This window comes from Zalophus californianus, chromosome 8, assembly GCF_009762305.2.
Source record: "Zalophus californianus isolate mZalCal1 chromosome 8, mZalCal1.pri.v2, whole genome shotgun sequence".
Taxonomy (NCBI): domain Eukaryota; kingdom Metazoa; phylum Chordata; class Mammalia; order Carnivora; family Otariidae; genus Zalophus; species Zalophus californianus.
The window spans coordinates 49,449,600-49,476,016 of NC_045602.1; the positions used below are offsets into that span (position 1 = coordinate 49,449,600).

Sequence of the window (26,417 nt, forward strand, 5' to 3'; positions counted from 1 at the left end):
GAATGTGTATATGCAGCAAATTCCCAGGCTGCTGCTGGTCTAGGGACTACACTTGGAGAACCACAGCCCCAGAACTCTGTATCTTGTGACATAAGCAACAATTCACTCATACTCACTTCTTTCCACTGTGGGGGAATCATGAATATGTAGGACTGTTGCAGATAAAAATCAGTTTATTTAACACACTTTATGTACGAGGCACTTGGTATTTTCTCACACTTTGACTTTCAGTCCTCACAACAGCCCTGTGAAGTAGGGATTACTCCCATTTTACGGATGAGGGACCTGAGACACAGATGTTGAGAGACCTGCCCAAGGTGACCCAACTTGTGATGGCAGACTTCATTCTGCTATATGGTATTTAAGGAGCCTACTCCATAAACAAAAAGAATTTGGGAAAGCCCTATATAAAGGAGGTTTTTCAACATCTCCTATACAGGTGTGAATGGTGTTGAGCAAGACCATAGGGTGGCAAGAATCATTTGTCCTGATGAATGGTTCCTCTGGGCAAGGCATTCTGGGAGACCAAGAGTCCCCTGCAGATCCACATTTCAGTGAGCTGAGAGTCCCAGGCAGGGCTAGGGAGGAAGCAGCCAGGCACAGCTGCCAGGATCTTAGAGGAGAAACCACAAGATCATGATTCTCGCACGGCAAGTAGGGAACGACAGCCTTCTTTGGGGGCAGTGACCCTTGGTGGAAATACTGAGTGAACTGACGTGGGGAAATGCTCATTACAACACCCAGTGCTGGAGCAGGGAAAGAGGACAGCCACGGGAGCAGCACCCTGGGCGCCTGCTGAGGTCCCATCAGCCGGAGAGCCAGCAGGGGGGCACCATGGAGATGCGCGAACCCTGCCACCTCCAGGCAGATGCTGGTAAGGGACTTCCCAAATGTCAACCCCGATGACTCTTCTAGCAGTTGGAGGAGGTGAGACCACTGGGCAAAGGAGAAGTCAGAATGTGCACCAAATGACAGGAAACAAGGCAGGAGGGGCTGGGACTAGAAGAAACAAGGTGAGAGCTGGGCTCAGGAAGATGTGAGCATCTATCAAGATGAAGGGGGGAACTCAGGCCTCATTCATCACCTGAACCCGTTCCTGAGCATAGAGTTCTGCTGGTGAATGAGTCCCCCAGAGCCAAAAAAGAGAGCAAGCCCTATATGCTCCCTTCTGGGTCTGTTATAGTCTGAAAACCCGAACTTCTGTACAGTTCCCTCCATAGTCTTGGTGGATTTTATTTTCTTTCCTGCCCCCAGAAGAAGCCATCTGCTTCAGAATCAAAGTGGACATGGAGCTCCTTTCTGTCATCAGGTCTCTGTGGCAAGAGGAATGGCCACCAGGGGTTTCTTTAATTATGGCTTTAGACTACAAAGTCTCAAGATATGCAAGGAAGTGGGGGATGCACACATGGCCTGTCCTGTGAGGGACAAGTCTTCCATCATCTGGCCTGAGGTAGATGCTGGGGCCGAAGTCCCAGGATACCAGGGCCGTTTGAGGTGCCCAGGAGATGGAGAGGGTGGGGTCGTCTGCTCTGAGTCGGGGGGAGGGGTGAGTTGGAGTGGCTCAGGAGACAAGGGGGATGATGCAGCGGTGGAGACAGAAGGCCAGCGGCTCTTGGAGCAGTGCTTGGAGGGCGACTGACAGACAGGAGGCTTGAGGGGCCCGGCCCAGATTGGGAAAATGGCTGAGGGAACCCAGTTGACAGATGTGGCTCCCGGATTCCTCCTCTCTGATCTTGCTGAGAAAGGAGAGAGAGAAGCACCTATTACTCCTTTTTAGCAGCACAGCCCAAGCCCCCATCCCACCCATTCCTGCTCCCACTGCCTGCCGGAGGCAGAAGGGAGCGGCGCTCGCTGTGCAAATCCCAGCCAGTTCTCCTGCTGGCCCCTCTCAGCACGCCAGTGGGCCTGGTTCTCTTACCAGAGTGAGGTGCAGAAGGCAAAAGTGGAGCTCCCGGGCTGCATCAGGCTGGGAGCCACCTCTCAGAGTCTCCTGGAACACAGCAGCTGCCTCCTCAAAACGCTTTAGTCCCAGAGGGATTAGAAAGAGGAAAGTTTAAGTATCAAGGGGGTAAAGGAAATTAAAACTGCCCCCTTCCTCAAACTGGCTTAAGCTCCTAGTACCACTGACACCGTGACACTGTGGTACTAGGAGCTTTACTAGAAAATGTCAGTATAGACCCAATCCCTGCCTCATGCAACTCAAATTCCGCCTATGCTTCCAATCTCGGACCCCTTACCTGCAGTCCCATCAGGGCCTTGCCCAGGCGGAAAAGGCCCCGGGGCCAGCCAGGTCGCAGGGTAAGGGCCACCTGGGCATCGGCCAGGGCCCACATGGGCTGACCCAGCCGCTCATGGCAGAAAGAGCGGTTTCCAAATAACCTGATAAAGACAAAGTGGCCAAAAGTCTGGATCCTCAGTGCTTTGCCTTGCCCTGACCTCCCAGCACAGTGGCCAAGCCCCCACTCACCGATGATCCCGGGGGTTGAGCTTCAAGGCCTGGGTGAAGAGAACCACAGCCTTGTGGTAGAAACCATTTTGGGCAAAGCTGGTACCCAACGCTGCAGAGGAAAGAAGGCGGGAGGGTTCGGATGGGACTATCCCAGGGAGGGTAGGGTGAGGAAGGAGAGAAAGAGAGAGAGAGTCTCACTTGCCAGCTCCTGGCTCTGGTGTAAGGCAGCTTCCAGCAGTCCCGGAGATGCCTAGGGATAGGGAGCAAAGTCAAGCCGGACTCAGGCCTCAGCTTCCCCAAATCCTCCTTTATTCAAACAATGAATATTGCAGTCAGCATCACCCAACTTATGTAATTCTTATGACAGTTCTGCAAGAGGGTCTCTGAAAGTCCTTCCTATATCCTCCCCAAGGGTCAGAGCCCTACCTTCCTGCAGAAGAAACTACCCAGGGTCAGGGTGTCAATGATGGAGCCTGACCCCAGGTCTCTTAATCCTGGAGCCAGAGAACTCCTTCTATTGGTCACCTCACCTCTGCCTTAGGACTCTGCCTGGGGCTCTCTTCTATTGGGGAGCTCGCTTCCTCCTGGCCCGTCTTCTCTTGGGGGCTCTGGCTTTTGCCTCGAGGCTCCTGGCTCAGTCCCTTCTCTCTGCGGGCGCTGGGAGGCCAATCCCCAACCTTGCGCAAAGCCAGAGACACAAAAGTGCTAGATAGATCCAGTGAGTCCTGTGAGCAGAAAGAAAAGTTAGGAGAGGATGGGGATGAGGTTATGTCCTGGAGCAGGGGGAAGGGAAGGCGGGGGGGCGGGCAGAGACCAAGAAGAGAAGGAAGGGGACTCTCACCTCTTCCTCACCACACTGTCCCTGAGGAGAGTTCCCGGGGCTGGATGGGGGGCTCCCATCCCCATTTGGGGTGGCCTTGACCTGGAGGGAAGGCAGATGGGGATCACCTTGAGCTGCCTGCCTTCTCAGCGCCCACCCTCCTGGCACCTAGTGTTCTTCAGACCTGCCTGCAGACACTCACTTTGGGCTCCCCACCCTCCTGCTCCAAGCGCTCCTGTCGCTTGCGATCCTTTTGACGCTGCAAATGATAGAGACGATGATGCTGATGATGTGTTTTGAACATTATACGTAAACACACACACACACACACACACACACACACACACACACACACACACACACACACACACACACACACACACACACACACACACACAAACTTGTATCTTGAAGCCAATTCTTTACATGAACAATAGAGACTATAGGTCCTGTACTGGGTTAAGAGCTTTGCATACACTATCTCATTTAATCCCTGCAGGTCCATGAGGTAGGTTTTGTTGTTATCCTTGTGTTACAGATAAAAAAGCAGATAGGAGAGTCACCAGGCAGAGGTCTCCCAGTAAGAAAGAGGCAGACTCCAACCCAGGTGGTATAGTGTGACTCCAGAACCACCACGCCGTACGGCTTCCACGAGACCCTCACCTCCAGGCTTCTGAGGATCCACTCCCTCTCGCAAGAGGATCCACTATGGGCCACCTTGAGTTCTCTCCTGTCCTCATAACGTGTCCCTCTTCCCCTCTCCCAAATCCCTCTGGGTTCCCACTCCTCCTGCCCTCTAGCTACCTTCTTCTTGAGTCGTTTCTTCTCTGCTTTCTGTTTCATGCGCTCCTCTTCAGCCACCAGCTCCTCAGCCAGCTGGTTGGCTTCCTGGAGAAGGAAAGGCAGGTGACAGGAAAAGAGAGAGAGTGACCAAGACAGCCAAAGGGAGGCCAGCAGGATGAAAGGACCCTGAAAGGTCCAGATTAGGGGACAGATGAGGGAATCTGGCAGCCAGAAGAGCACTGGGAGAGGTGAAGCCCCCTGCTGACAGTCTCACCTCTTCGGTCAGCAGGAGCTTCTGGGGCATGGCCACCTGAAGTAGGCTGTCTGAACCACCAGAGGCAGAGGCAGAGGCAGAGGCAGGGGGGCTAGGAGGGCAGGGCTCTGACCCTTGGGGAGGATATAGGAAGGACTTTCGGAGACCACAGTAGGTGCCCAGTCCCTTGACCCCCTTGGTCATGTCACTCTGTCCAGGCGTTTTCCCCTCATCACAGAAATGTTCCAGGAGGTAATCTGTCAGGAGGGATAGGGAGAAGGGAAAGAAAAAGGTACATGAGAGAGAGGACCATCTGAGGGCCAGCCCCCCCAGGGTACCAGCCTCGATCCCTGGGCCCGGCCCCTGCACGCCCCACCATGGTGCCACAGCTGTAGCCGCCCGCTGCTCCCGTCCATGTGGATCCGGTGCAGGCCCCGGGGATCACTCTCCACAAGCCGTCGGAGAAAATCCACTATGTCCTGGGAGGGGGAGGGGAGGGGAGGCTGGTGTTGGGGGCAGCTCTAGGAGAGAACAAGGGCCCTGGCTGGGTTGACCCCTCCACCATGACGACCACAAACCAGCCACCGAGCCTGGAGAACCTTACTGGCTGACCTCTCCCCACTCAGCACCTGAAGACACGCTTCTCTGGTTTTCTTGGTATATCACCTCCTTCACTACTCTCTTGCTCCCAAGGGTTCTGTGTGGCCCTCAGCCCAGCCTTCTTCATCACATAAGATCTCCTCCCCTTGACCTGCCACTAGGTTGGCTACACTGAGGCTCAGAAAGAGCCTTCTTACCTGCTCTTCCAGCTATGTCCCCTGTCATATCCTTGAACATGGGCAACCCTACAGAAGCTACTCGGGAGCTACCTCATGCCTAAATGAGAGCAGTAGTTCCTGGCTGGCCTCTCCCCTGCACGTCATCTGTTTTCCCCAAAACCAAGCTCTCAGGAGTTACTTCCCTACTCGGAAACTTCCAGTAATCCCCCACTGCTAGGGCCATAGGCAGGAATGAGTTTTGCTCCTCAGCCTGGGATTTGGAGCCTTCCAAAAAGGTCCCTGGCTGACCCTCCTAATCTTCCCCTGTAATTTGCTCCTGCTTGGCTGCTGTTGTCCCTCAGCTATCAGGTTCCTTCTGGTGTTGGGATCTTCCTTCCAGCTGCCCCCAAAGCCCTCCTGGCTCGGAGCTTCTCACCACACCTTGTCTCATCTTCAAGGTCCAGTTCAAATTCCATCTTCCCTCAAACCTCTTCATCTCCGATGATCTCTGCCCTCACTCAACCAAGCTGTACTCACATAGTCTGTGTTATACAGTTTAGAACCTTATTGTCCACTGCTTTGTATGGTTCTCTCAATTGGCGAGAGGCATGGAACCGGAAAGAACACTTTGCTGCTGGCATCTTAATTCTGGCTTTGCCACTGCCTGGCTGTTTGATTTTGGTCAAGTCATTTAACCTTCCCGAACCTTGGCTTCCTCATTCACAAAATGAGACAAGACTCTTCAAGGCTTCGCCCATTACATTCTGTGGTTCTCAGGAGAATCATTTCCTCAGTTAGTGTCAGCTTTGGAGGAGGACAGGAGTCATCTTGTCCCTGTGTGGCCTATTCAGGCCTAAACAGAGCACACACCTGACTAGGTGGTAGCCCACTGACTGAGAAACTTAGAAGCCACATGAAACTCCAGAGGGCTAAACTAACACATAGGAAGGACTTCAGATCACGGAGGTATAGTCAACTTTCTAAACAGTTTTAGAGGCAGGGTATCCTTCAGGAGATAGTCCTGACTCAACAGCATCTTCATGGACACTGCTGTGTGCATTCATCAAGTCTTACTCTCAAATTCAACTTCCTCGTGGGTTTAATTCAACTTCCTAACTGGCCCAGTCTAGTCATTTCTTTCTTTTCTTTTCTTTCTTCCTTTCTTTTCTTTCTTCCTTCCTTCCTTCCTTCTTTCTTTCTTTTTAAGATTTTACTTTATTTATTTGAGGGAGAGAGAGAGAGAGCACAAGCTGGGGGAAAGGCAGAGGGAGAGAGAGAAGCAGGCTCCCTCAGCAGGGAGCCTGATATGGGGCTCAATCCCAGGACCCTGGGATCATGATCTGAGCTGAAGGCAGACACTTAACTGACTGAGCCACCCAGGCGCCCCTCAGTCTAGCCATTTCTAAAAACAAACAAAAAAGGGATTACCTTGACCTTCTACTTCTCCCCAAAGCACAGTCTATGGTACTCTCTTAATTCACCACATGGCCAAACACGATCTGGCTCCCCAGTCCTCCATGAATCATCTCCTACCCTCTGGTCTCACCTCTAGCTACAGTGATCAGTGGTCTCCTCTAAAGTTCCTACAACACACCAAGTGTGCTCCCATCTCAGGGCTTTTGTCCTTGTTACTTCTGCTCCCTGGGATGCTCTTTCCCCAGTGAATGGCTCACCCCTTCAGATCCCTGCTTAAACCTTTCCCAGGAGGCCCTGACTACTCCCTTTAAAAAGAGAAACTCCATTCAGCACTTCCCATCCTTCTTGTTTTACTTTTCCTTGCATTTTTCATATTTGGCATACTATATTGTTTATTTGTTGACTGGCCGCCTCTACTAGATGCTTCTAATTTATTGACTAAAAGGATTTTTGTGTTTGGTTTACTCCTGTCTTCCCAGTACCTAACACAGTGCCTGGTACATTGGTGGTGCTCAGTAAGTGTGTTGAATGAGCAAAGGCACAGAGATTGGTGAGGAGACTATTCTATTAGAGATGCAGCCAGGACTGGGTCTGAAGAACCCTGTGTGACCCAGTGAGTTTGGACTTTGTCTTGTCACTGATGGGAGTGGGCCTGATCTGGGGAGTGAAGCACTCAAGGGAAACAGCACTGGGGAAGGAGGTGATTCTAGGGGTGGAATGTTTAGTTAGGAGGCCCCTATGACAGAAAGAATGAATTCTTAAACTAAGGCAGTGGCAGCAGGAGCAGGAATGGAAATGATGGGCTTGAGTCAAGAGACATTTCCGAAGTGGATTTTAGTGACTGACTAAATGTGTGAGGTAAAGGAAAGGGAGGATTATATACAATGATTCTCAGATTTCTGCATTAAGTAACTGGATGTCGGTTTGCGTTATCAGCCAAAACTAAGGTTAGAGGAAAAGCAGCCAACTTGCAAAGTAGATGAATTAACTGATGGACTTGCTGAGTTTGAGGTTTTGGAGATACCCAGGAAGCAGCTGGAAACACAGCTTCTCAAGTGCTCCCAAATCTGATGCTGTCCCTCCCTCAATAACCCTATCACCTACTTGAAGACATCCAAGCCCTTGTGCCAGACAAAGCATTTCATGCTACTTGCTGCCTTTTCCCCAGTTCATTTCTTACAGTTCCAACCAAACCACTCAGGTCTCACTTCAGTGAGGTTCTCGAAACTCTTCCTTGCCTTGGTGTCTTTGCTCACACTCTTCCCTCTGTTCATAAGCTCTTACCCTAAGGAATTCCCACCCACTCCCCAATTCTCAACTCAGAGACCCTCGTCCGCCCAGTCCTGCTCTCTTCCACCACCCTCCAACTGCCACGCGCTCCTCCAAGCCCGAGCCCGAGGCCACGCCTTCACGGAGCGCTCGGAGCCTAGTGTGGCGCCCGGCTGTGGCAGGGCTCAACACAGCTGGCTGGAAAGAGGCGTGACCGAAATAAACAGGGCAAGGGAGAGCTCGGAGTCCTTTTACCTCGGTGCCGTAGTCCTCAGGACCGAATTCCTGGCAGAGTTTGGGGACAGCAGCGACCCCCAGCGGGCAGCCAGGCCTCAGAGGACAGTCTATAGTAAAGGAAGGCGGTGGCGCGTCAAGGGGCTCGGGATAGATGGGCCGGAGCCTTCCGCCCACCGCGTGAAGCACAAGACCCTACTGAAAACAGGTAGACCCAAGTGGGGCTGTCCCTCCCCTCCTGGACCCCCTTCCCGTCTTGTCACACCTGCTTACCTAGCTTTATCCGCCCCACTGTCTTCGGAATCGGCGCCATCTCCCATCAACAGTGACCCGAAACTGAAAGATGGTCTGGTATTTGATACCGCCGGGGGGCGGAGTAGGACAGAGTAGGCCGCCATCTTTGTTAGGGGCAGAAGCCTCCGATTACGGAGCGCGAGAGAGTCCACAACGGTCCCAGCGGCTCCCGGGCTACACAGGACTGGCCCTGGGACGGGGCGGAGTCCCGGCGGCAGCGGGCGTTGGGCAGTGCGGGGAGGTGGGAATCGTTAGGTTCGTTCCGGACACGGCGCCCCACGGCCCAGGCGTCTCGCTCCAGTGGCCTTCTGCCTCCGCTCGCTGCCGTGCCGCCGTTGATGGCACAACCCGGAGGCGCTGCGGAGGAGCAGTGGGAGAGAAGGCAGGCGGGGACTCCTCGCGGGGACTTTCGTGGCTGGCCGTGGCTACCGGTTGCCGGGAGCATCCCCTGCCTGTACCCGCGGCCCCGCGGAGCTCGGGGAGGGCTGCCGTGGTGGGCGGCGCCGGCGGACGCAGGAGAGCCCCAAGAGGAAGGCGCCGCGGACTCGTGGCGGGAGCCCGCAGCCGGCCGCCCGATACCTCCCGCGCTGCAGCGTCTCCGGGCGGTGTTGCTGCGGCTGCATCGCGAGCGGCAGCAGCTCCTCCATGCCCGGGACTGCGCCCGCCACCTACAGGCGGCCGTGCGCCTCCTGAGGATCCTGAGTCCCAGCGCGCAGGTCCCCGGCCCCGGCCCCTTGCCTCAGCTCTGCCGCGACCTGCTACCGCACCCTTCCCGAGGGGCTGTCCTGCGAATCGGCCTGCGGGAGACTCCCATACGGCTCCTCCTGGCGCGTCCCGTCGGACTGGCAACCCAGCGCCTGGATGCTGCCATCGAGATGCAGCTTCGGGCTCTGGGTCGCGAGCCGGCCAGCCCCGGCTTGTTGTCCCAACTTGCCGACGTGCTGCTGGCACTTCCCGCCTACCACCAGCTGCAGGGAAAAGCCTTGAGCCATGTCCCCGGGGCAGCGCGCCCTTTCCCGCCGGCCCGTGTGCTCCGCCTCCTGACGGGGGAGCGGGGTTGCCAGGTGGCTCGTCAGCTAGATGAGGCGCTCAAGGGATCGGGCTTGCGGGATCAGCTCCGCAGTCGGTGCCAAGAGGAGCGGGAGCTGCTGCCCGGGCTGCTGGGGCTGCTGGGGGACGTGGCGGATTCAGCCAGCAGTGGACTGGGGCTTGAAGGGGCTGGAGCCCTTTGGAGCCGGTACTGGACCCTGCTGTGGGCAGCTTGTGCTCAGAGTCTGGACCTAAGTCTAGGACCCTGGAGGGACCGCAGGGCAGCGGCACAACAGCTGAGTCAGGCCCTGGGTCAGGGTGAGTGATGGGCCTGGGTGGGCATTGGGGAAGACTGGGATCTCTTTCTTCTCCCTAGCCACGTCACTCCCCTTCCAGCCAGACTGCAAAAGCAGGCGCTTTAGAATGAACACTACCACCCCCACCGCTTACTCCCACCCCTCTAGCCCCCCTCCCCACCCGACAGGCTATAGCATCTGGGCTTTCAAGGCCAGTCTTGTTTTCCACTCAAGTCTTCAGTCTTGGTGGAAGCCTCCCCTCTTCCCCCATCATTGAGTGGGCAGTGGTTCTGGAAAAGAGAGGCCTTCTTTTCAGGCTCCAGAGCCATTTCTCCCACTAGCATCCCTGCCTCAGGAGTGTGAGAAGGAGTTGGCTTCTTTGTGTCGCAACCTATTTCATCAGTCTCTTACCTGGAGCTGGGACCAAGGTGAGAAGGAAGGGGCATTGGGAGTGAAACAGCCCCAGATTGCCCCTTCCTCATCAAACCGTATCCCTCATCCTCAGGTTTCTGCCAGGCCTTGGGATCTGCTGGTGAAGATCAGAGCAGCCTTCCCTCATCCTCTCATACCACTGAACTTTTGCAACAGCTCTTCCCTCCTCTCTTGGATGCCCTTCGAGAACCCAGGTCAGGGCTACTCCTCTGTCAGCCTCCAGGTGAGACAAGGTGCTGGGGATGGAGGAACAGAACAGTTGAATATGTCCCCTTTATTCTTTTACTCTGTTCTGAAGCCTGCCCCCTCCCAGAGGGGTTCTGTGACCCCTCAGATACTGCATCCTCCTCTCCCCAGGTCCTGCACCACTTGCTCTGGGGCTCTGTACCCTGCAGACCACCTTGGTCTGGTTTTTGGGCAAAACTCAGCAGCATCTGGCAGCGTGGGCCCCAGGTTCCTTCCTGGTCCTGATCCAGAAGAACTTACCTGTGAGTAGCTAGCGAATGGGAAGGGGAGCAGTCTGGGCTGGGCTCAAATCTCACTTCCTGTTTCTGCCAAAGCCTCTATTGCACGAGGCAGCAGCTCTGTCTAGACTGGCCTCAGAGGAAATTTTGGCCCTGGAAGTGGAGCAGCAGCTGGGCCTGGAGATCCAGAAGCTAACTGCACAGATCCAGGTGAGAAGAGCAGGGGCCCTGACAGTGGCAGTTTAAGAGTCAGTTCTGTGCCCAGTTTGGGGGTTGGGGTGGTGGTAGTTGTGGAACATTCCAGTGACTTGGAATCTCCTTGGAGTCTCTGCTGAATTTATTTTTTCTTGCTCTGTTCATTTTTTGTTCTCTCTTTCCTTAGCTTATTACAGAAAACTTCAAACATATACAAAATTAGAGAGAAGAGTATAATGGACCCCATATTCCTGCCACTGAGGCTTTTAACAATTATCAACTCATGGTCAATTTTGTTTCACCTATATGTCAGGCTCTCATTTTGTGATGTTAATAGCCACTGATGATCACTACCTAGATCCATTATTTTATTAGGGGGTGCAAAGTGGTGATATTCCAGTTCTATCATATCTTCTTCATTTATTAGTTGACTTACTCCTATAAAAGTAAAATTTGCCCTCATTAATTACTTGGTTACTTTGAAGTATATTTTATAGAGAAAAAGCAAGATAAATGATTGATTCTTTCCTTTTGCCTACTTTTTTATTTTTATTTTTATTTTTTTTTAAGATTTTATTTATTTATTCATGACAGACAGAGAGAGAGAGAGAGAGAGAAGCAGAGGGAGAAGCAGGCTCCCAAGGAGCAGGGAGCCCGATGCAGGACTCGATCCCAGGATCCTGGGATCATGACCTGAGCCGAAGGCAGACGCTTAACCATCTGAGCCACCCAGGCGCCCCTTGCCTACTTTTTTTTAAAAAAGCTTTTATTTGAGAGAGAGAGAGAGCATGAGCAGAAGGAGGGGCAGAGGGAGAGGGACAGGCAGACTCCCTGCTGAGTGCACAGAGGTGGGGGTGGGGGGTCTGGATCCCAGGACCCAAGATCATGACCTGAGCCAGTCAGCCACTTAACCACTGAACCACCCAGGGGCCCCTCCTTTTACTTACTAGCTTTGAGACAATGTTTCTCCTCTTTTCTACATATATCATTTACATTTTCATTAAAGTAATACATGTCCATAGTTTAAATGTGAAATAGGATATTATTTCAGAAGGTTCTAATGAAAAACATAGCACCTTAATTGCCCCCACCCCACCTCTGCTTCCTGTTCCACAGTGATAACCTTCATCCACTCTTGTCTGTCTTCTAATATTTTATTTTATTCTAAACTTATGAATAAAATTATTATACTTCTATTTTAATTTTTCCCCATTTTGTACAGTATCTGTTCCTACTATGGAAGATGTTTCTGTTTTTTTGTTTTCTCTTCCTGCCCAAGTTTCTCCTCTGCCCTGAACAGGGGCAAGGCTACAGAGTTCGGGCTTTGTCCCGATGCTCCTTTTCTCTCTGCACTCCTGCTTACCCACAGTGCTTTGGTGCTATGCGCTGCGCCTCCCCTCCCCCCACCCCACAGCACACACAGTTTAGCCCTAATCTACCATCTGCATCTGCCTGTTCCACCTCAATTTATTACTGCCTCCTTCAACTAAACATACCCCAGAGCAGGCTCCTCATGAGGATGTTGGACAGTGATGGCCATGGGAACTCTGAGGAAGGCAGGCCACGGCAGGCATGTCATTAGGGAGACTCCATATAGGGTCTGTGGCTTGAGCTGGTGGCTAGGCAGCCTCAGACAAGTGGCAGAGGTTACTGGAGGTGGGAAGTTCCTAGTTCCTTTAGGGAGTAGTGGGGAGATGACCTGACCAAAGCAGAAACTCCGTGTGTGTGTGTGCACACACATGCATGCACACACACACTTTCGTCCAAGGTTGGGTGGGGGACTGTGGAGAAGAAAGCATAAAATTGTGGAGGGCACTGAACACCAGCCCACAGAATTTGGGCTTTGTCTCATGAATGATGGAAAGCCATGGGAAGAGCAGGAGGGGTGTGGAGGCTGTGATAGAGTCTGACCCAGCTATAGTGGTCAGGTTGGGAGGTGAGGAGATATAAGAGAAGCGTTTGGCTCTTGGTAGTTGTGAGAACAGGGAGAGGGACAGTGTGCTTAGCACGTGAACTAACCATTGTGGGAAGGACTCTGCATGCCTCGTTCCTCTGCCTGGTGATTGCACTGTTGGGTATCTGCTCTGGGCATCCTCTGCATATGGCACTGGGATGGGAAAGAGGAATCAGACATTGTAAGTTCTCTCCTCAGGTGGGCTGTGACATCCCAGACAGAAAGACTATTTCATAGTGTGACCTTGTGTGTCCTCAGAGTATTGAGTGCAGGGAGATTCCTAACAAATGTCAGTTGACAACAGGGTCATTTCCTTGCCATAAATAAGAGGGAGTTTTGGTTTTCAGGAGAGGAGAGGAAGAATTTGGATTTAGGATAGGCTGTTTTCAGGACAGATATGTACCAGGAACTGCTTGGGCTCCACTTCCCCCCGTCTGGCCCCCAGACCCCTTCTTCCCTTCAGGCTAACAGGCATTCAGTCACCTTGCCTTTACAGAGCTGCCACCACATTACCCATTTCTTGGGGTTCCTCTCCAGGATGGGCTGTAGAGACCCCCCCCCTCTTTTTTGCTCTCCCATTCCAAAAAGATAACCTATCAAAGCACAGAAACCAAACCAGCACATGGGCCTTTTCTTGCTTTATAGTTTACTCTGGGGAAATGGAAGTAGGGTGTAAAAAATACTCAGTGTAAGGACATTCCAAAGTTCCTGAATCTCAGAAAGTTACAGTTGTTGCTCCTGGTCTGCATATAGTTCCTGCCTTCCTTTCATGGATGTAGATCATACAATTCCTCTTTTCTTCAGCCTCTGCCTATCTATAGATCATGCAGACCCCCCTCTCTAGCATTTGCTTTGGAACATTCGTAGTGGTGAGGGTGTCTCCCCTTTTTTCCTATTCATGTTCCTAGAGAGTAAAATTATCCCGGAGGATTTCTAGACACTGAACCAAGCTGAGGAGAGCAGGGTAATCCTATGTCAATTGTCTGTAATCTTTTCGGGGTCCAGGCCTTTAGGAAAACCCAATAAAAGCTAGGGCATCTCTCCTCAAAACCGCCCAAGCCCATAGAATTATGCACACAATTCTGTTCTAGGGCTTTATGGAAGCCAGGTTCAACACCTCAGATTTAGAAGAGCATCATAACTTGGCAAGTCCCTAACAGATAAGCCCCTTTTACTTTCTCCATATGTCCACAGCTCCTGCCTGAAGAGTCACTAGGTCTCTTTTTTCAAGAATGTCATAAACAAGCCACACAGGGCTTCGAACTCTACATGCCACGGGGTCGGTACTGGCGGCATCGTCTCTCTCCTGGTAACTCCTCTTCCCAGCATGCCCTTCCACAGTTCCCAGGGGATAATAGTCTCCCGTCCCCTCCACATCCTAGCTCCACTCCTCTGTCTCCAGCCTTGTCCTCGCCTTCTATGCCTCTGCAAATCCTATCATCTTCCCGCAAACACTGCCAGGGGCTCAGCGGAGCTCCACAGCCTCATATCCTGTCCTTTCTCTTCTCGCTCTAGAACTGCCCAGCGTTCCTAGCGAGTATGCTGGGTTGGTTGTTCGCACTGTACTGGAGCCTGTGTTGCAAGGATTGCAGGGATTGCCACCCCAAGCCCAGGCCCCTGCCCTTGGCCAGGCACTGACAGCCCTCCTGGGTGCCTGGCTTGACCACATCCTCGCGCATGGGATCCGGTTCAGGTGGGGAGAAAAGGAGGCAACGGCAGAGGGCGGGATGGAACTGGAAAAGGGGAGGGGATAGGTGGGGCAGAGCCGTTGGAGAGGCAGTAGAGGCAGGTGGCCGCATTGTACCTTGGCCTTCATTCAGCCTGCAGGGGGCGCTGCAGCTCAGACAAGACTTTGGAGTGGTCCCGCAGTTGCTGGAGGAGGAGCAGTGGGGCCTGTCCCCTGAACTTCGCCAGACTCTGCTCACCCTCAACATCTTCCAGAGGCTGGATGGGGCCCTGCTGTGTCTATTCCAGCAGCCCCTGCCCAAGCCTGAGGTCCAGAGGAGGGCTCCCTGTTGCTGTGAGTCACTGTTCCCCAACTCTAGGCTCTCTTTGCTCTGCCCCTTGCTACTTTACGTGCCCTACCTCCCATCCTCATCAGTGACCTCGTGTGGTTGTCATTAGTGGTCAAACCCCCTCCTCCTGCCCACTGCCTGTCTTCCACTCCTGCCTTCTCAGGTACATGCAATGAGGTCCAGTCCATGGAACTGCCCAGCAGCAGCCTCAACAGCCTGGAAAGCTTGGAGCCCCCTCTTCAGCCTGGAGCACCCCCAGCCCAGACAGCTCAGCTGCTAAGCACACTATGGGGAGGGGGGCCTAGCCCGGAGGCTTACCTGGTGGGAAATCAGCAGGCCTGGCTTGCCTTGAGGCAGCACCAGCGCCCCCGATGGCACTTGCCTTTTCTTTCCTGCCTGGGGATCAGTCCTGAATCCTAAGGAGCCTGGGACCAGGAGCCAGAAAGTCAGAGCTCCCCATCTCTGGCTGGAAAAACCCAGACATTTAGAACTGCATATTAAAGAAGCCTACATTTGGGAACTTAGAAGAAAGGTGACCTGAGAACCACAAGCTACATAGAGCCTGGAGTTATAAGCGAGGAATCCAAGATCAATCCAGTACCTGCAATCCAGAGTAAAGAGCCAAACCACAGCCTGGAACCTGGAGGTCAGGCCTAGTTCCCCAACAGTGAAGACCTCTCAGGGCTAGGTGGTGCGAGAAGGGCCATAGGGTTGGATCCCAGAGGAAAGGGAAAGAGAAAAACCAATAGAAAGCAGAGAGACTAGGATGCCACTTTTAAGTCCCAGGAGCCAGGCTAAACACAAAGTTAGTTTAGGAACCACAGAGGTGGAATAGGCATTTCTACACTTGGATCAGTCCCGAGGGTTCTGTTACCCTGTACTCGCTGTCTCGTAGCTATCTTCAGTCACTTAAGAATACTGGGCTAAAGGACCTTCACGTTTAAACTGTGGTTACTCAGAGTTCAACATGTTTAATCTTCAGTTACCAGAGTAGGGTTTACCCCCTGGTAGCTGTATAATCCCTGCCATGGTCGTGTCCTCACCGAAGGGACCAGCGCTTAAGATGGTGTTGACCTAGATCTGGCACAGCCGCGTACAGCGTACGGAAGGGGTAAAGGCTGCAGAAGACGGACGTGTTATCGGAGCCAGGCGCAACGGCTTTTGCAATATTTATCGTCTTCACCGTGGTCCAAGAGGACTGTTAATGATAGGTGTTTACTGACCGCTTACTTTGGGGCCCTCCACACCCTGTGTGGAAACTACCTCCCTCCCTGCTGGACTTCCTCCTCCTCTCGGGCTGGGGAGCCCGGGGCGGCGGTCGGGGTGGGGGGCAAGCACCACCGAACGCTGGCGCCGGAGTCGGAGGGTCGGAGAGCCGCACCGCGCAGCAGCCGAGGGCAGGAAGGGGAGCGTTGCAGTAGAGGACACTTCCGTCCGTACGAGGCCTTCCGGGGCGGAGGTCACCATGGCGGCGTCCTTGGCTCGGCTCGGCCTCCGATCTGTGAAGCAGGTTCGGGTTCAATTCTGCCCCTTCGAGAAGAATGTGGAGTCGACGAGGTACGAGGCGGAAGGAGTGGGGACGGGAAGGGGCCGCGTCTTCCTCCTGCCGGGGGTCTAGCCCCCTCGGCCGAGCGCTCAAGCAGTTTTCCCTCCGCAGGACCTTCCTCCAGGCGGTGAGCAGCGAGAAGGTCCGTTCCACTAACCTCAACTGCTCGGTGATTGCGGACGTGAGGCACGACGGCTCCGAGCCCTGCGTGGACGTGCTGTTCGGTGGGCTCCGGTGGGGAGGCGGGCGGGAGGGGTGTCGGGCAGCCCGCGCGGGCCCTCAGTCCCGGCCCCGCCGCCCTCCCGGTGCCTGACTCGTTTGTTTCTTCCCCAGGAGACGGGCATCGCCTGATTATGCGCGGCGCTCACCTCACCGCCCAGGAAATGCTCACAGCCTTTGCCTCCCACATCCAGGCCAGGGCTGCAGCGGGAAGCGGGGACAAGCCCGGCGCTGGTACCGGGCGCTGACAGCACAGAAGAGCCCAACAATCAGATTTTAGGTTGGGATTGCTAGGATACCTACCTAAGAAGAGCTTGAAAGACTTCATCACTCGAATCACCGTCTGAAGGGATACGGAGCGCCAAAAAAAAAAAAAAAAAGAGAGAGAGAGAGTCCTGTGATTACTGATAAGCCAACGTTTCTGGAACGAGACACGATCAGATAGGGGCCTGGACAAACTTGAATTTATTTCACTTTCTTACCATCGCCGCGTGCTTAACCCTGTTGAATTTGGCTTCTCCCATCACTCGCTCAAGGTACCTTTTACTCATCAGCCAAATCCAGTGCTGTTTTTCTCGGTCCTCATCTTTCCATCTCAGTAGCATCTGTCACTTTTAATTCACTCCCTTGTGGAACTTCTCCTCCTCTTGGGTCTTTTTCCTTTTAATCATAAAAGTGTACTGCTCTCATCCTTCACTTTTTTCTCTTTCTGGGGCATCTCATCCTCTGTCATAACAGAGGGTTAAATCCTGCATTTCTGTTTGGCTCTAATCTCAACTACTGTGCTAAAGTCAGGTAACATACTACTGATTTCCTCCAAATTCCACAACACTCTTTGTCCAAAATAGAATTGATAATCTTACATACACCTATACTTGTCTCTTCCCCTGTCTTCCCCATTACTTTTAAGGGCACTCATCTGTTCAGCCACTGGGGCTGGAAACCATAGCATTATCTCTGGTTCTGCCCTCTCCCTTTCCCTGCATATCTAGTCAGTAAGTTTAGAATATTCTGTCTTAAACAAAAGCTTCTGAAATGTTTTCTCCATTCCCATTCATTTAACTGTATCATTGTATTCTCCACCCAGTCTCCTTTTTTTCTGATCGTTTTTTCCGCTGCTTAACTTTATTTTTCAAAGCACATCACTGTTTTTATGTCTTGCTACTACTTGTTTCACATTGTGCCTAACATGATTCTCATACTGGGTGTGGATCATGAAATCAATTTAGGGGGATAAATCAGTCTTTAAGAAACAAAAGTAAAATAGAACAAAAAGTATGAGAGTGCATGGCACAGGAACGGGAAGTATTCTTTTAAGAAATTTTTCAGCCTATAATCATTAATATACATATATAAAATAGAAAGTATGTATATATGTGTGTATCTGCATGTACTTGGTTGCAGTATAGAATTACTCTTACCTCGGATTGTAGGAAAAATGGTTGATGGCCACAGGTTTAGAGAACTTCAGAATGCTTAGCTAGGCAATCAAGGATCTCTTGACCCTGGCTGCTTGTGTCCTTTGCCAAATACATTTTCCATGACTTTGCTACAGCGATAGTACACTGCTGCTCTGCTTAAAAGGGTGCGATCTTCAAAAGCGAGTTTTTCCCCCTCCCCTTTTAAAAAAGAAACTACCAAAAAACAACCTACCAGGAGGAAGTATGGTGTAGTAAAGAGCCAGAATTCCTGGGGTTGAAATCCTAACTTCGTCCCTACGTAGCTCTGTGACTGTGGGAAAATTACTTAGTCTCAGTGCCTGTTTCCTCACTAGTAAAATGGGGATAATAGTACCTATCTCCTAGGACTGTTGAGAGGATTAAATTGAGTTGATAACTGTAAAGCGCCTAGAACATTACCGTGAGCACAAGTGTTGTCTAGGGCCTTATGCTATAGCCGAAAGGATACTGACCGCCTAGATTGTAGTTCCTCAGCTTGATGGTTAACTGGCTGTTCTCTCTGGCCAGATTTTACCACTCTCCTCATCTGTAAAAATGGGGATGGTTCAGACATTGCTGTAAACATAGATTGAATGCTGGCACTGTGCACTTGAGGTTGGGGCTGTTTTCTCTGTGTCCCCTGCACTTTACATAGTGCCTGATGCATAGTGTGCAATAAACATGTGTTGAATTTACAAATATTTACTATCTACCTTGTACCTGTAACTTTGATTAGTACTGCATACAAAGATGAATAATGAAACTCGGGTATGTAATGAGTGCTGCAATAGAGATATGAACTAGATGCAATGGTAGCAAGAAAGATGAAGACAGGAGTGACCATTGGGATTGGTCAGAAGGTGACTGTTGAAAAAGCGAAAAGTCTACCGGGGGCGGGGGGGGGGGGTCAGATATCAGATTATAGCAAAACAGAAAGTGAACATGCAACATACAGTATTAGCTTTATATAATGAGTTTGGATGGGAGGTGTGATAATAGCTAGAGTAGCATCATGGTGTTGAGTAGGGTTTTTTAAAGGATGATAGGGACTTGTACTTTATGAAAATAACTTTTATGCCAAGCTGTTGGTGAGAAATAACTGAATCCAAGTTGCTTTTCTGAACCACCATTAATTGTAATGTCAACTCTCCTAGGTCCACCTGAGGTGCAGATGCCACTTCCTATAGCCTTCCCTGACCTGGATATAATTGATCCTTTCCCTAAGCTTCTGTGCTTCCTGAGTTGTAGACTAGAGGGGGTAAAATGCATTCTTTAAAGTGCATGCACCACCGTTACGGTCCTTTTAGGGTTCATCTAGATAAGGAATCCTAAACTGTCAGAGGGTCGCTTAAAGACACTGTTGGAACAGATCTCAGGCTTCCTCTTGGGTCCACTCCGGCACACTCCACTTAACTAGGAAAGAAGGAAAGGGCGTGGGCAAAGTGATCCAGTCTGTTTCAGATACACTTGGGCTCCAAGCTAGCCACTTCCTGGCTCTGTGGCCAGGGCCAAGTTACTTTAACTTTCTAGGCCAGTTTTCAGCCACCTGATTGGGGCGGTTACATGTAAAACACTCGGGATGGAGTTTCAGGTTCTTAATATATAGTCCTTTGAAAAACAAAAAAGCCAATGTGAGATTACTTTTCTCTACTAGCTTGTGAAATCCGCGAGGTGGCCAAAGAAACGTTAACCCTGGAGACAACCAGACCTTTGCCAGGCCGGTGGCGGCGGTTCCGGACTCGGAGACTTAATCGGACGTGGCGGGGCGGGGCTTCCGGCAGGAGGCGGAAGCGGAGCGGGAGGCGCGGGCAGGCGGGTTCGGCTGACAGATCCGTGGCTGCCGGTGCGCCGCGCGCAAAGCCGGGAGGCAAAGCAGGACCCGGGCTCCATTGCCGCCTCTCCGAGCTCCCGCAACGCCGACCTCTCTTCTAGGATGGCTCGGGGCGAGCGGCGGCGCCGCGGAGCGCCAGCAGACGGACCGCGGACAACTGAAAGGGCGGTTCGGGGTGGCCCTGCACGACGGGGGCGGCGAGGCCCGTGGTTCTGCCTGGAGAGCGGCTCTGGGCATCGTGGTCCTGTCTCTGGCCCTGGGCCTGTCAGGATGCTGGCTGCTGGCGTGGCACCGTGCGCGGAGGGCGGTCACACTGCACTCGGCGCCCCCGGCACTGCCTCCCGACTCTTCCAGCCCCGCCGTGGCCCCGGACCTCTTCTGGGGCACCTACCGCCCTCACGTCTACTTCGCATGAAGACCCGCAGCCCGAAGCCCCTCCTCACCGGTAACTGGGCCTCGGGACGGGCGGGTAGGCAGGCGGACTCAATCTGGGAGCCCCAGCTTCACGCCAGAGCAAGAGTGGGGAGGGGTGTGGTTCAGGAGAGTTTTGAGGAGGGATGACCCTGAAACTCTTGGAGACCCAGAGGGACAGGTCCCCTGCTCTCTCTTTGACTTACGTGGCCATTCTACCCCCAGGACTGATGTGGGCGCAGCAAGGCGCCACCCCGGGGACCCCTAAGCTCAGGCACACGTGTGAGCAGGGGGACGGCGTGGGTCCCTATGGCTGGGAGTTCCACGACGGTCTCTCCTTCGGGCGGCAACACATCCAGGATGGGGCCTTAAGGCTCACCACTGAGTTCGTCAAGAGGCCTGGGGGTCAGCACGGAGGGGACTGGAGCTGGAGAGTGACTGTAGAACCTCAGGTCAGGGCCTCAGGACACCCTTCCCCCAGCCCAGACTCCCTTCACCCCTTTCTTTGCTGCCAGCAAATGCAGTATGATGTGGCAGTTAACAGCAGGGGCTCTGAGTCTGGCTGCCTGCCTTGAACATTTGTTTATATGACCATCTCTATTTACTATCCATAAGCCATGGTTTCCTTTTTGCAAAATGGAGATACAAATAGCACTTAACTCATAGAACTGTATGACTGAAAGAAAATGATGTGTAGCGTTCTTAGCATAGTACATGACACAAAAGCATTCTATTATTTCCCAGAGAACCCTGTGCAAAGCTCTATACCTCATCTCACTGGTGCTTATCCTCACTGACCCTCAACACTGTAGATGTATGTTTTACCATGTTGCTCCTGCATGGTGCCCCTTTCAGTAAAGCTGAATTTTCAGGAGATACTGCTAATCTAATGCTGTGTTTTTCTGTCCTCCTTGGTCATCCAGACCTCAGGTACCTCTACCCTCCCTTTGGTGTCCCTGTTCTTCTATGTGGTGACAGATGGCAAGGAAGTCCTAGTGCCAGAGGTTGGGGCCAAGGGGCAATTGAAATTCATCAGTGGGCACTCCAGTGAACTTGGTGACTTCCGTTTTACACTTATGGCACCAACCAATCCAGGGGACACTGCCCCCTAAGTATAGCAGGTAACTAGGGAAGAGAAAAGGTGGGGGTGCTGGTAGAGGTGGTATGGATGCGGACTTAGCCTGATTTCAATCTCCCCCCACTCTACCCTCTTTCCACCATTTTTTTCCCCTTCTCACCAGGCTGCATGTCCTCTGCATTGCCAAGACCCTTCCATTCTGACTGCTGATCTCCTCTTATTTCTCTTTATAATCCTCACCATATTCTCCTGAGTAATTTTCTATTTATCTTTTTCTCTTCAAGCTACAATGTCTTCTGGTCCTCCAACCCAGGACTTCCTTTGCTGACAGAGATGGTGAAGAGTCGCCTAAATAGCTGGTTTCAGCACCGGCCACCAGGGGCTTCCCCTGAACGCTACCTCGGCTTGCCAGGATCTCTGAAGTGGGAGGACAAAGGCCCAAGTGGGCAAGGACAGGGACAAGGGCAATTCTTGATACAACAGGTGACACTGAAAGTCCCCTTTTCTGTGGAGTTGGTGTTTGAATCGGGCAGTGCCCGTGCAGGAGGAAGCCAACCCCTGGAGCAGCTGGCCGGCAGCCTGCTGACCCAAGCCCTGGAGAGCCATGCTGATGCCTTTAGAGAGCACTTTGAGAAGACTTTTCAACTGAAGGGGAAGGGGCCTGAGCCCTGAGGAGCAGACTTTGGGTCAGGCTGCCCTCAGTGGCCTCCTTGGTGGGATTGGCTACTTCTATGGACAGGGTCTGGTGTTGGCAGACATGGGGGTTGAGGGGTCTGAGCAGAAGGTGGACCCAGCCCTCTTTCCACCTGTCCCTCTTTTCACGGCAGTGCCCTCCCGGTCATTCTTCCCACGAGGCTTCCTTTGGGATGAAGGCTTTCACCAGCTGGTGGTCCAGCGGTGGGATCCCCGCATTACGCGGGAGGTCCTAGGTCACTGGCTGGGGCTGCTCAATGCTGATGGCTGGATTGGACGAGAACAGGTGCTGGGGGATGAGGCCCGAGCCCGGGTGCCCCCAGAATTCCTGGTGCAAAGGGCAGCGCACGCCAATCCCCCAACCCTGCTTTTGCCTATAGCCTACATGCTAGAGAGTGGTGACCCTACTGACTTTGCCTTCCTCCGCAGGGCCTTCCCCCCGCCTGCGTGCCTGGTTCTCCTGGCTCTATAAGAGTCAGGAAGGGCCAGTGCCACTATCTTATCGCTGGCGGGGCCGGGACCCTGCCTTGCCAACCCTGTTGAACCCTAAGACACTGCCTTCGGGGCTGGATGACTATCCCCGGGCTTCGCATCCTTCAACTAGCGAGCGGCACCTGGACCTGCGGTGCTGGGTGGCACTGGGTGCCCGTGTGCTGGTACGGCTGGCAGAGCAGCTGGGAGAGGTGGAGGCAGCTGCGGAGCTGGGCCCACTGGCTGCATCACTGGAGGCAGAAGAGAGCCTGGATGAGCTGCACTGGGCCCCAGAGCTAGGAGTCTTTGCAGACTTTGGAAACCACACAAGAGCAGTGCAGCTGAAGCCTCGGCCCCCTCAGGGGCTGGTGCGGGTGGTGGGCCGGCCCCACCCTCGTTTACAGTACGTGGATGCCTTGGGCTATGTCAGTCTTTTTCCCATGCTGCTGCGGCTGCTGGACCCCAACTCCTCCCGCCTTGGGCCCCTGCTGGACGTCCTAGCTGACAGCCGCCATCTCTGGAGCCCCTTTGGTTTGCGCTCCCTTGCAGCCTCCAGCCCCTTTTATGGCCAGCGCAATTCAGAGCATGATCCTCCATACTGGCGGGGTGCCGTGTGGCTCAATGTCAATTACCTAGCCTTAGGGCTCTCTACCACTATGGTCATCTAGAGGGTCCCCACCAGGCCCGGGCTGCTAAGCTCCACAGTGAGCTCCGTGCCAATGTTGTGGGCAACGTGTGGCGGCAGTATCAGGCCACGGGTTTCCTTTGGGAGCAGTATAGTGACCGGGATGGGCGGGGCATGGGCTGCCGCCCTTTCCAAGGCTGGACCAGCCTTGTCCTACTGGCCATGGCTGAAGACTACTGAAGAGGGAGGCTGAGAGGGATGCCAGGCCCCCACTCTGGAACAGAAGGACAAGGTCTCTAGCTTCTGCCCCCAGCCCTCAGATACTAGTGCTTCAAACCCTCCTCAGCTCATCTCAGGTGTCTCCTTACTGTCATCCCACGTAGCCCTGGGGTGAACGTGAATTCAGAGTCTATTTTTCTAAATAAATTGGAAAACGATGCCAAGCTCTATTGCTTTTGCCAGCTCTGCCTCACCAAGAGGTCTTAGCTCAGTCCAGACCTGAGGGCTGCCTACTATTCTTCAGAGGAAGGTGGGAAAAGTGGCCATTACATATCCCTTCCAAATCCAGTTAGGTCAAGTGCAATGCAGCAAGTTGAGCACTGGTCCACCCAAATTCACAAGCAGCTGGTTCACATCTCTTTAATGAGATCAAAGGCTCCTGTGTATGTTTTTGGGGGTACAGCTAGCACAGTCCCCCAAACACCGCCGCTCTCCTCAGGACTCCACCCCTTTCAGGCAGATTCAAGGCGGCAGGGAGAGGCCAAGGAGAACTCGAGGATATGGGGCCCCGGGCTGTTTCTGGTGGGCAAGGAATCCAGCCACCCTCCCAAAACTGTTTATGGGAGGTCCCCTTCACTGGAAACTAGCCCCACAGGAGAGACCTGGGGTACAGGATCGAGGGGCAGCACACAAGGGTCCTCCAGATCTGGTGGGGGTGGCACTAGCCCTAGCCTCCTTGACTGGCTCGCCATCGCCAGAGTCAGGACAAGGGCAGAGCTCAATACCTGAGTCACCAGTCAGGCGGCGATAGCGGCAAGAAGGGGGTGTGAGGGCAGGGCTCAGCCCTGCCCCAGGCTCACTCTCCTGATGAGGGGGCGCACTCCGGTGGGAGGCAACACCTTCCACATTTGTTCCCTCGCAGTGGGCAGGGCAGCTAGAAGCAGAGGAGCGGCCGGTGCGGTCACTGGAAGCAGTCAAGGGGCAGCCTGAGGCTGCGGTGTAAGGAGGCGGCGGTGTGCCGGGCCGGTGAACCACATCCTCATAGGCTGGGGGTTTGAAGGCGCTGAGGAGGCCTGCAGGAAAGATGGCATGGTTGGTGGGGCAACCAGTGGTAGGGTAGTGGTACCTTTGCTATCAGGGAAAGGGTGCCTTTGAAATGTCCGAAAAGGGAATGTGGGGATGATTCAGGGTTCTGGGTTGGGAGGGGCCACTGCCAGTGGGCCCAGAGCCTCAATCCACTCACGAAGGTCAAGCAGTGAACCGGTAGGGCCAGGGCCAGCCCCATGGCATGCCCCGTGGTAGGCCAACAGGTTGATCTCCCGCTGGCGCTGCTGTTGCTGCAGCCGGAGTTTAGCTCGCCGGTGACGGAAGGCGCAACAGCAGCTAAAGAGGATGAGGACAGTCCAGAGCAGCCAGAACCCTGCAAGGGGTGAGGAGGGAGGGTCTTAGATACCTCCTGGGCAGAGAAAGGTCCATGAAGGTTGGAATTTTGAGGCCCAAGGGAGGGTGGGCAGAAGGACCCAAGAATAGCCCCCTTGGAGACTCACACCAGAGCTCATAGTAGTAGGTGCAGCAGCCCGTCTCCCCGCAGCAGTGCCACTCTCACAGAGGTAGGGCTGGTTGTTCACTCCTGGGCAGAGCTCTCGAAGCTGGGAGCAAGGAGGCACTTAGAACCAAGGGAGATCCCAGCCCCAGGCACTGTCCACCCCGACCCCCCCCCCCCCCGCATGCAGGGACACAGTCCCACCCTGTGAGCCGAGTTGAGCTCAGAGAGATCTGTGGGGAGGGGAAGAGTGATGGTGAGAGAAGTGATCAAATATCTGAAGGGCTGTTGACATGGAAGAGGATTCGGAATAACAAGAATCTGTCTAGAGAACAAGATGCAAGGTGTGGACATACAAAGAGGCCGATTTCGGTTCTGCATAGAGAGAGACTTCTCTCACACTCAGGCTGGCTCCCCAGGGTGTTTTCTGTTAAGGGAGCGTTTGGGCAGAAGCCAGGGGGGCAGTCTGACCTATCTCAGAGTCTCAAACAATGGGTAAGGGGGTTTAAGGTAATTTCCAATGCTAGGATGCTTTCATTATCCCCCGCACGGTCTGCCTCCCCACCCCACGCTGGATCTTCCACCCCTGGGTCTCAGGAAGGGCCATATGAGACCCAGAGCAGTGCTCCCAACCAGATGGGACTGTTGTGGATGATAAAGGATGGCATCCAGGGCGCGAGTCTGGTTCCAGCTCTTCTCCAAATTGCTCCCTCAAGAGAAGACGCTGCCGGACTCTGTTGTGACAACAGGCACACAGAAAAACATCACAAATAACTGTTGCAAGACAGAGGGAGCTTCCCTGGGCCTCATTATGCCTTTGGTCTCTGGAGAGCCACTGCAAGCTTCCACTGCAGCCATGGGATGGGGGGTCTAAGAAGCTGCAGGCAAAGTCAACTGCATCTACGTTACAAAGTTTAGACAAAGAGTAGAAGGGTACATATTTAGGAACTTCACAGTATCTTTGGCTACGTGAGTTCCTCCCCAACCCCCCAAAAGGAAGGGAGAAGGAGAGGGGAAAGAGAAATAAATGGCTGTCGTGATAGGCTTTTGAAGCAGTTGGGATACCTGCTGTTGCGGCACGCGAAGTGCCCCCCAGGCCTCCTCGCTGCCGTTCCCGCTGCTGGCCTGAGCCATGCCTCCACCTACAGCCCCCTGTAGACCACAGCCTCCTCTATCGCCAGGCGCCCCGCCCCTGCCACTTCTGCCGCCACCGCCATGGTCCCTGCCCGGCCCATCTTCGCTGCCGCCTCCATCATTCCGCGGCTGGAGCTTCCATCCGGGGAGAGCTCTGCCAACTAGGACCCAGATTGCTCGGCCCTACCAATCAGCGATGCCCGCCGGCGGACGGGCCCAATAGGAACGGACCAGAGGTTTCTCCCAGGGACCAATCTACAGCAGCGCCTCCGCCACTCTCCCAGACGACAAGAGCTTACACAGACAAAGAGTGGGGCAAGATTCGACCCATGGCCCTGACTGACAGCGACAATAGCCAATATGGACAACAGAACGGGCTCTGCATAATCAGCCAATAAACGGCCGTCCGGGCAAGCAAAGTCTCCGCTGATTGGCCTGAGCGCTACTTTCAGCGATGACGCCGAAGGCCCGACCAAGCCAGGTAATCCCACCGGAAGAGGGCGGAGAGGCGGGGCGGCGGCGGCGGCGGGGGCGGGGTTGTCCCCAA

The 26,417-nt window shown here is 53.6% G+C and overlaps 5 protein-coding genes across 7 annotated transcripts; 3 read left to right on the forward strand and 2 right to left on the reverse strand.

The window, feature by feature from the left end:
- Positions 1 to 136: 136 nt before the first annotated feature.
- Positions 137 to 8,367, reverse strand: TTC31 (tetratricopeptide repeat domain 31). 3 transcript variants are annotated; one of them, XM_027621866.2, is made up of 13 exons: positions 8,256 to 8,367; positions 8,004 to 8,092; positions 4,682 to 4,784; positions 4,327 to 4,562; positions 4,074 to 4,157; positions 3,472 to 3,528; positions 3,291 to 3,371; positions 2,980 to 3,174; positions 2,648 to 2,699; positions 2,468 to 2,558; positions 2,238 to 2,379; positions 1,919 to 2,020; positions 137 to 1,736 (listed from the first exon to the last, which is right to left on the reverse strand). In XM_027621866.2, exons 1-13 carry the CDS (start codon positions 8,293 to 8,295, stop codon positions 1,437 to 1,439), a joined length of 1,572 nt encoding a protein of 523 aa, XP_027477667.1. In that variant the 5' UTR covers positions 8,296 to 8,367; the 3' UTR covers positions 137 to 1,436. The 3 variants fall into 3 exon arrangements, with proteins under 3 accessions (XP_027477667.1, XP_027477669.1, XP_027477668.1); XM_027621868.2 differs by lacking the exon at positions 4,682 to 4,784 and having other exon boundaries at positions 8,256 to 8,300; XM_027621867.2 differs by lacking the exons at positions 4,682 to 4,784; positions 8,004 to 8,092 and having other exon boundaries at positions 8,256 to 8,316.
- Positions 8,326 to 15,118, forward strand: CCDC142 (coiled-coil domain containing 142). Its single transcript, XM_027623846.1, has 10 exons — positions 8,326 to 8,358; positions 8,390 to 9,623; positions 9,943 to 10,029; positions 10,107 to 10,256; positions 10,391 to 10,521; positions 10,594 to 10,707; positions 13,841 to 13,955; positions 14,162 to 14,339; positions 14,467 to 14,666; positions 14,825 to 15,118. Exons 1-10 carry the CDS (start codon positions 8,326 to 8,328, stop codon positions 15,079 to 15,081), a joined length of 2,499 nt encoding a protein of 832 aa, XP_027479647.1. The 3' UTR covers positions 15,082 to 15,118.
- Positions 15,119 to 15,972: 854 nt separating this feature from the next.
- On the forward strand, positions 15,973 to 18,566 carry MRPL53 (mitochondrial ribosomal protein L53). The gene is made up of 3 exons (XM_027621876.2): positions 15,973 to 16,218; positions 16,319 to 16,431; positions 16,541 to 18,566. The coding sequence occupies exons 1-3, from the start codon at positions 16,127 to 16,129 to the stop codon at positions 16,672 to 16,674; spliced, it is 339 nt and encodes a 112-aa protein (XP_027477677.1). The 5' UTR covers positions 15,973 to 16,126; the 3' UTR covers positions 16,675 to 18,566.
- A 1,232-nt stretch (positions 18,567 to 19,798) lies between these two features.
- On the forward strand, positions 19,799 to 23,409 carry MOGS (mannosyl-oligosaccharide glucosidase). The gene is given in 10 exon segments (XM_035728867.1): positions 19,799 to 19,887; positions 19,889 to 20,103; positions 20,106 to 20,141; positions 20,333 to 20,559; positions 21,031 to 21,213; positions 21,215 to 21,228; positions 21,470 to 21,842; positions 21,844 to 22,314; positions 22,316 to 22,991; positions 22,994 to 23,409. Coding segments are annotated over 10 exon segments (2,505 nt in total). The 3' UTR covers positions 23,215 to 23,409.
- A 178-nt stretch (positions 23,410 to 23,587) lies between these two features.
- Positions 23,588 to 26,320, reverse strand: WBP1 (WW domain binding protein 1). Its single transcript, XM_027621875.2, is given in 6 exon segments — positions 23,588 to 23,906; positions 23,908 to 24,266; positions 24,437 to 24,613; positions 24,741 to 24,791; positions 24,794 to 24,842; positions 25,802 to 26,320. Coding segments are annotated over 6 exon segments (801 nt in total). The 5' UTR covers positions 25,871 to 26,320; the 3' UTR covers positions 23,588 to 23,810.
- Between the last annotated feature and the right edge of the window lie 97 nt (positions 26,321 to 26,417).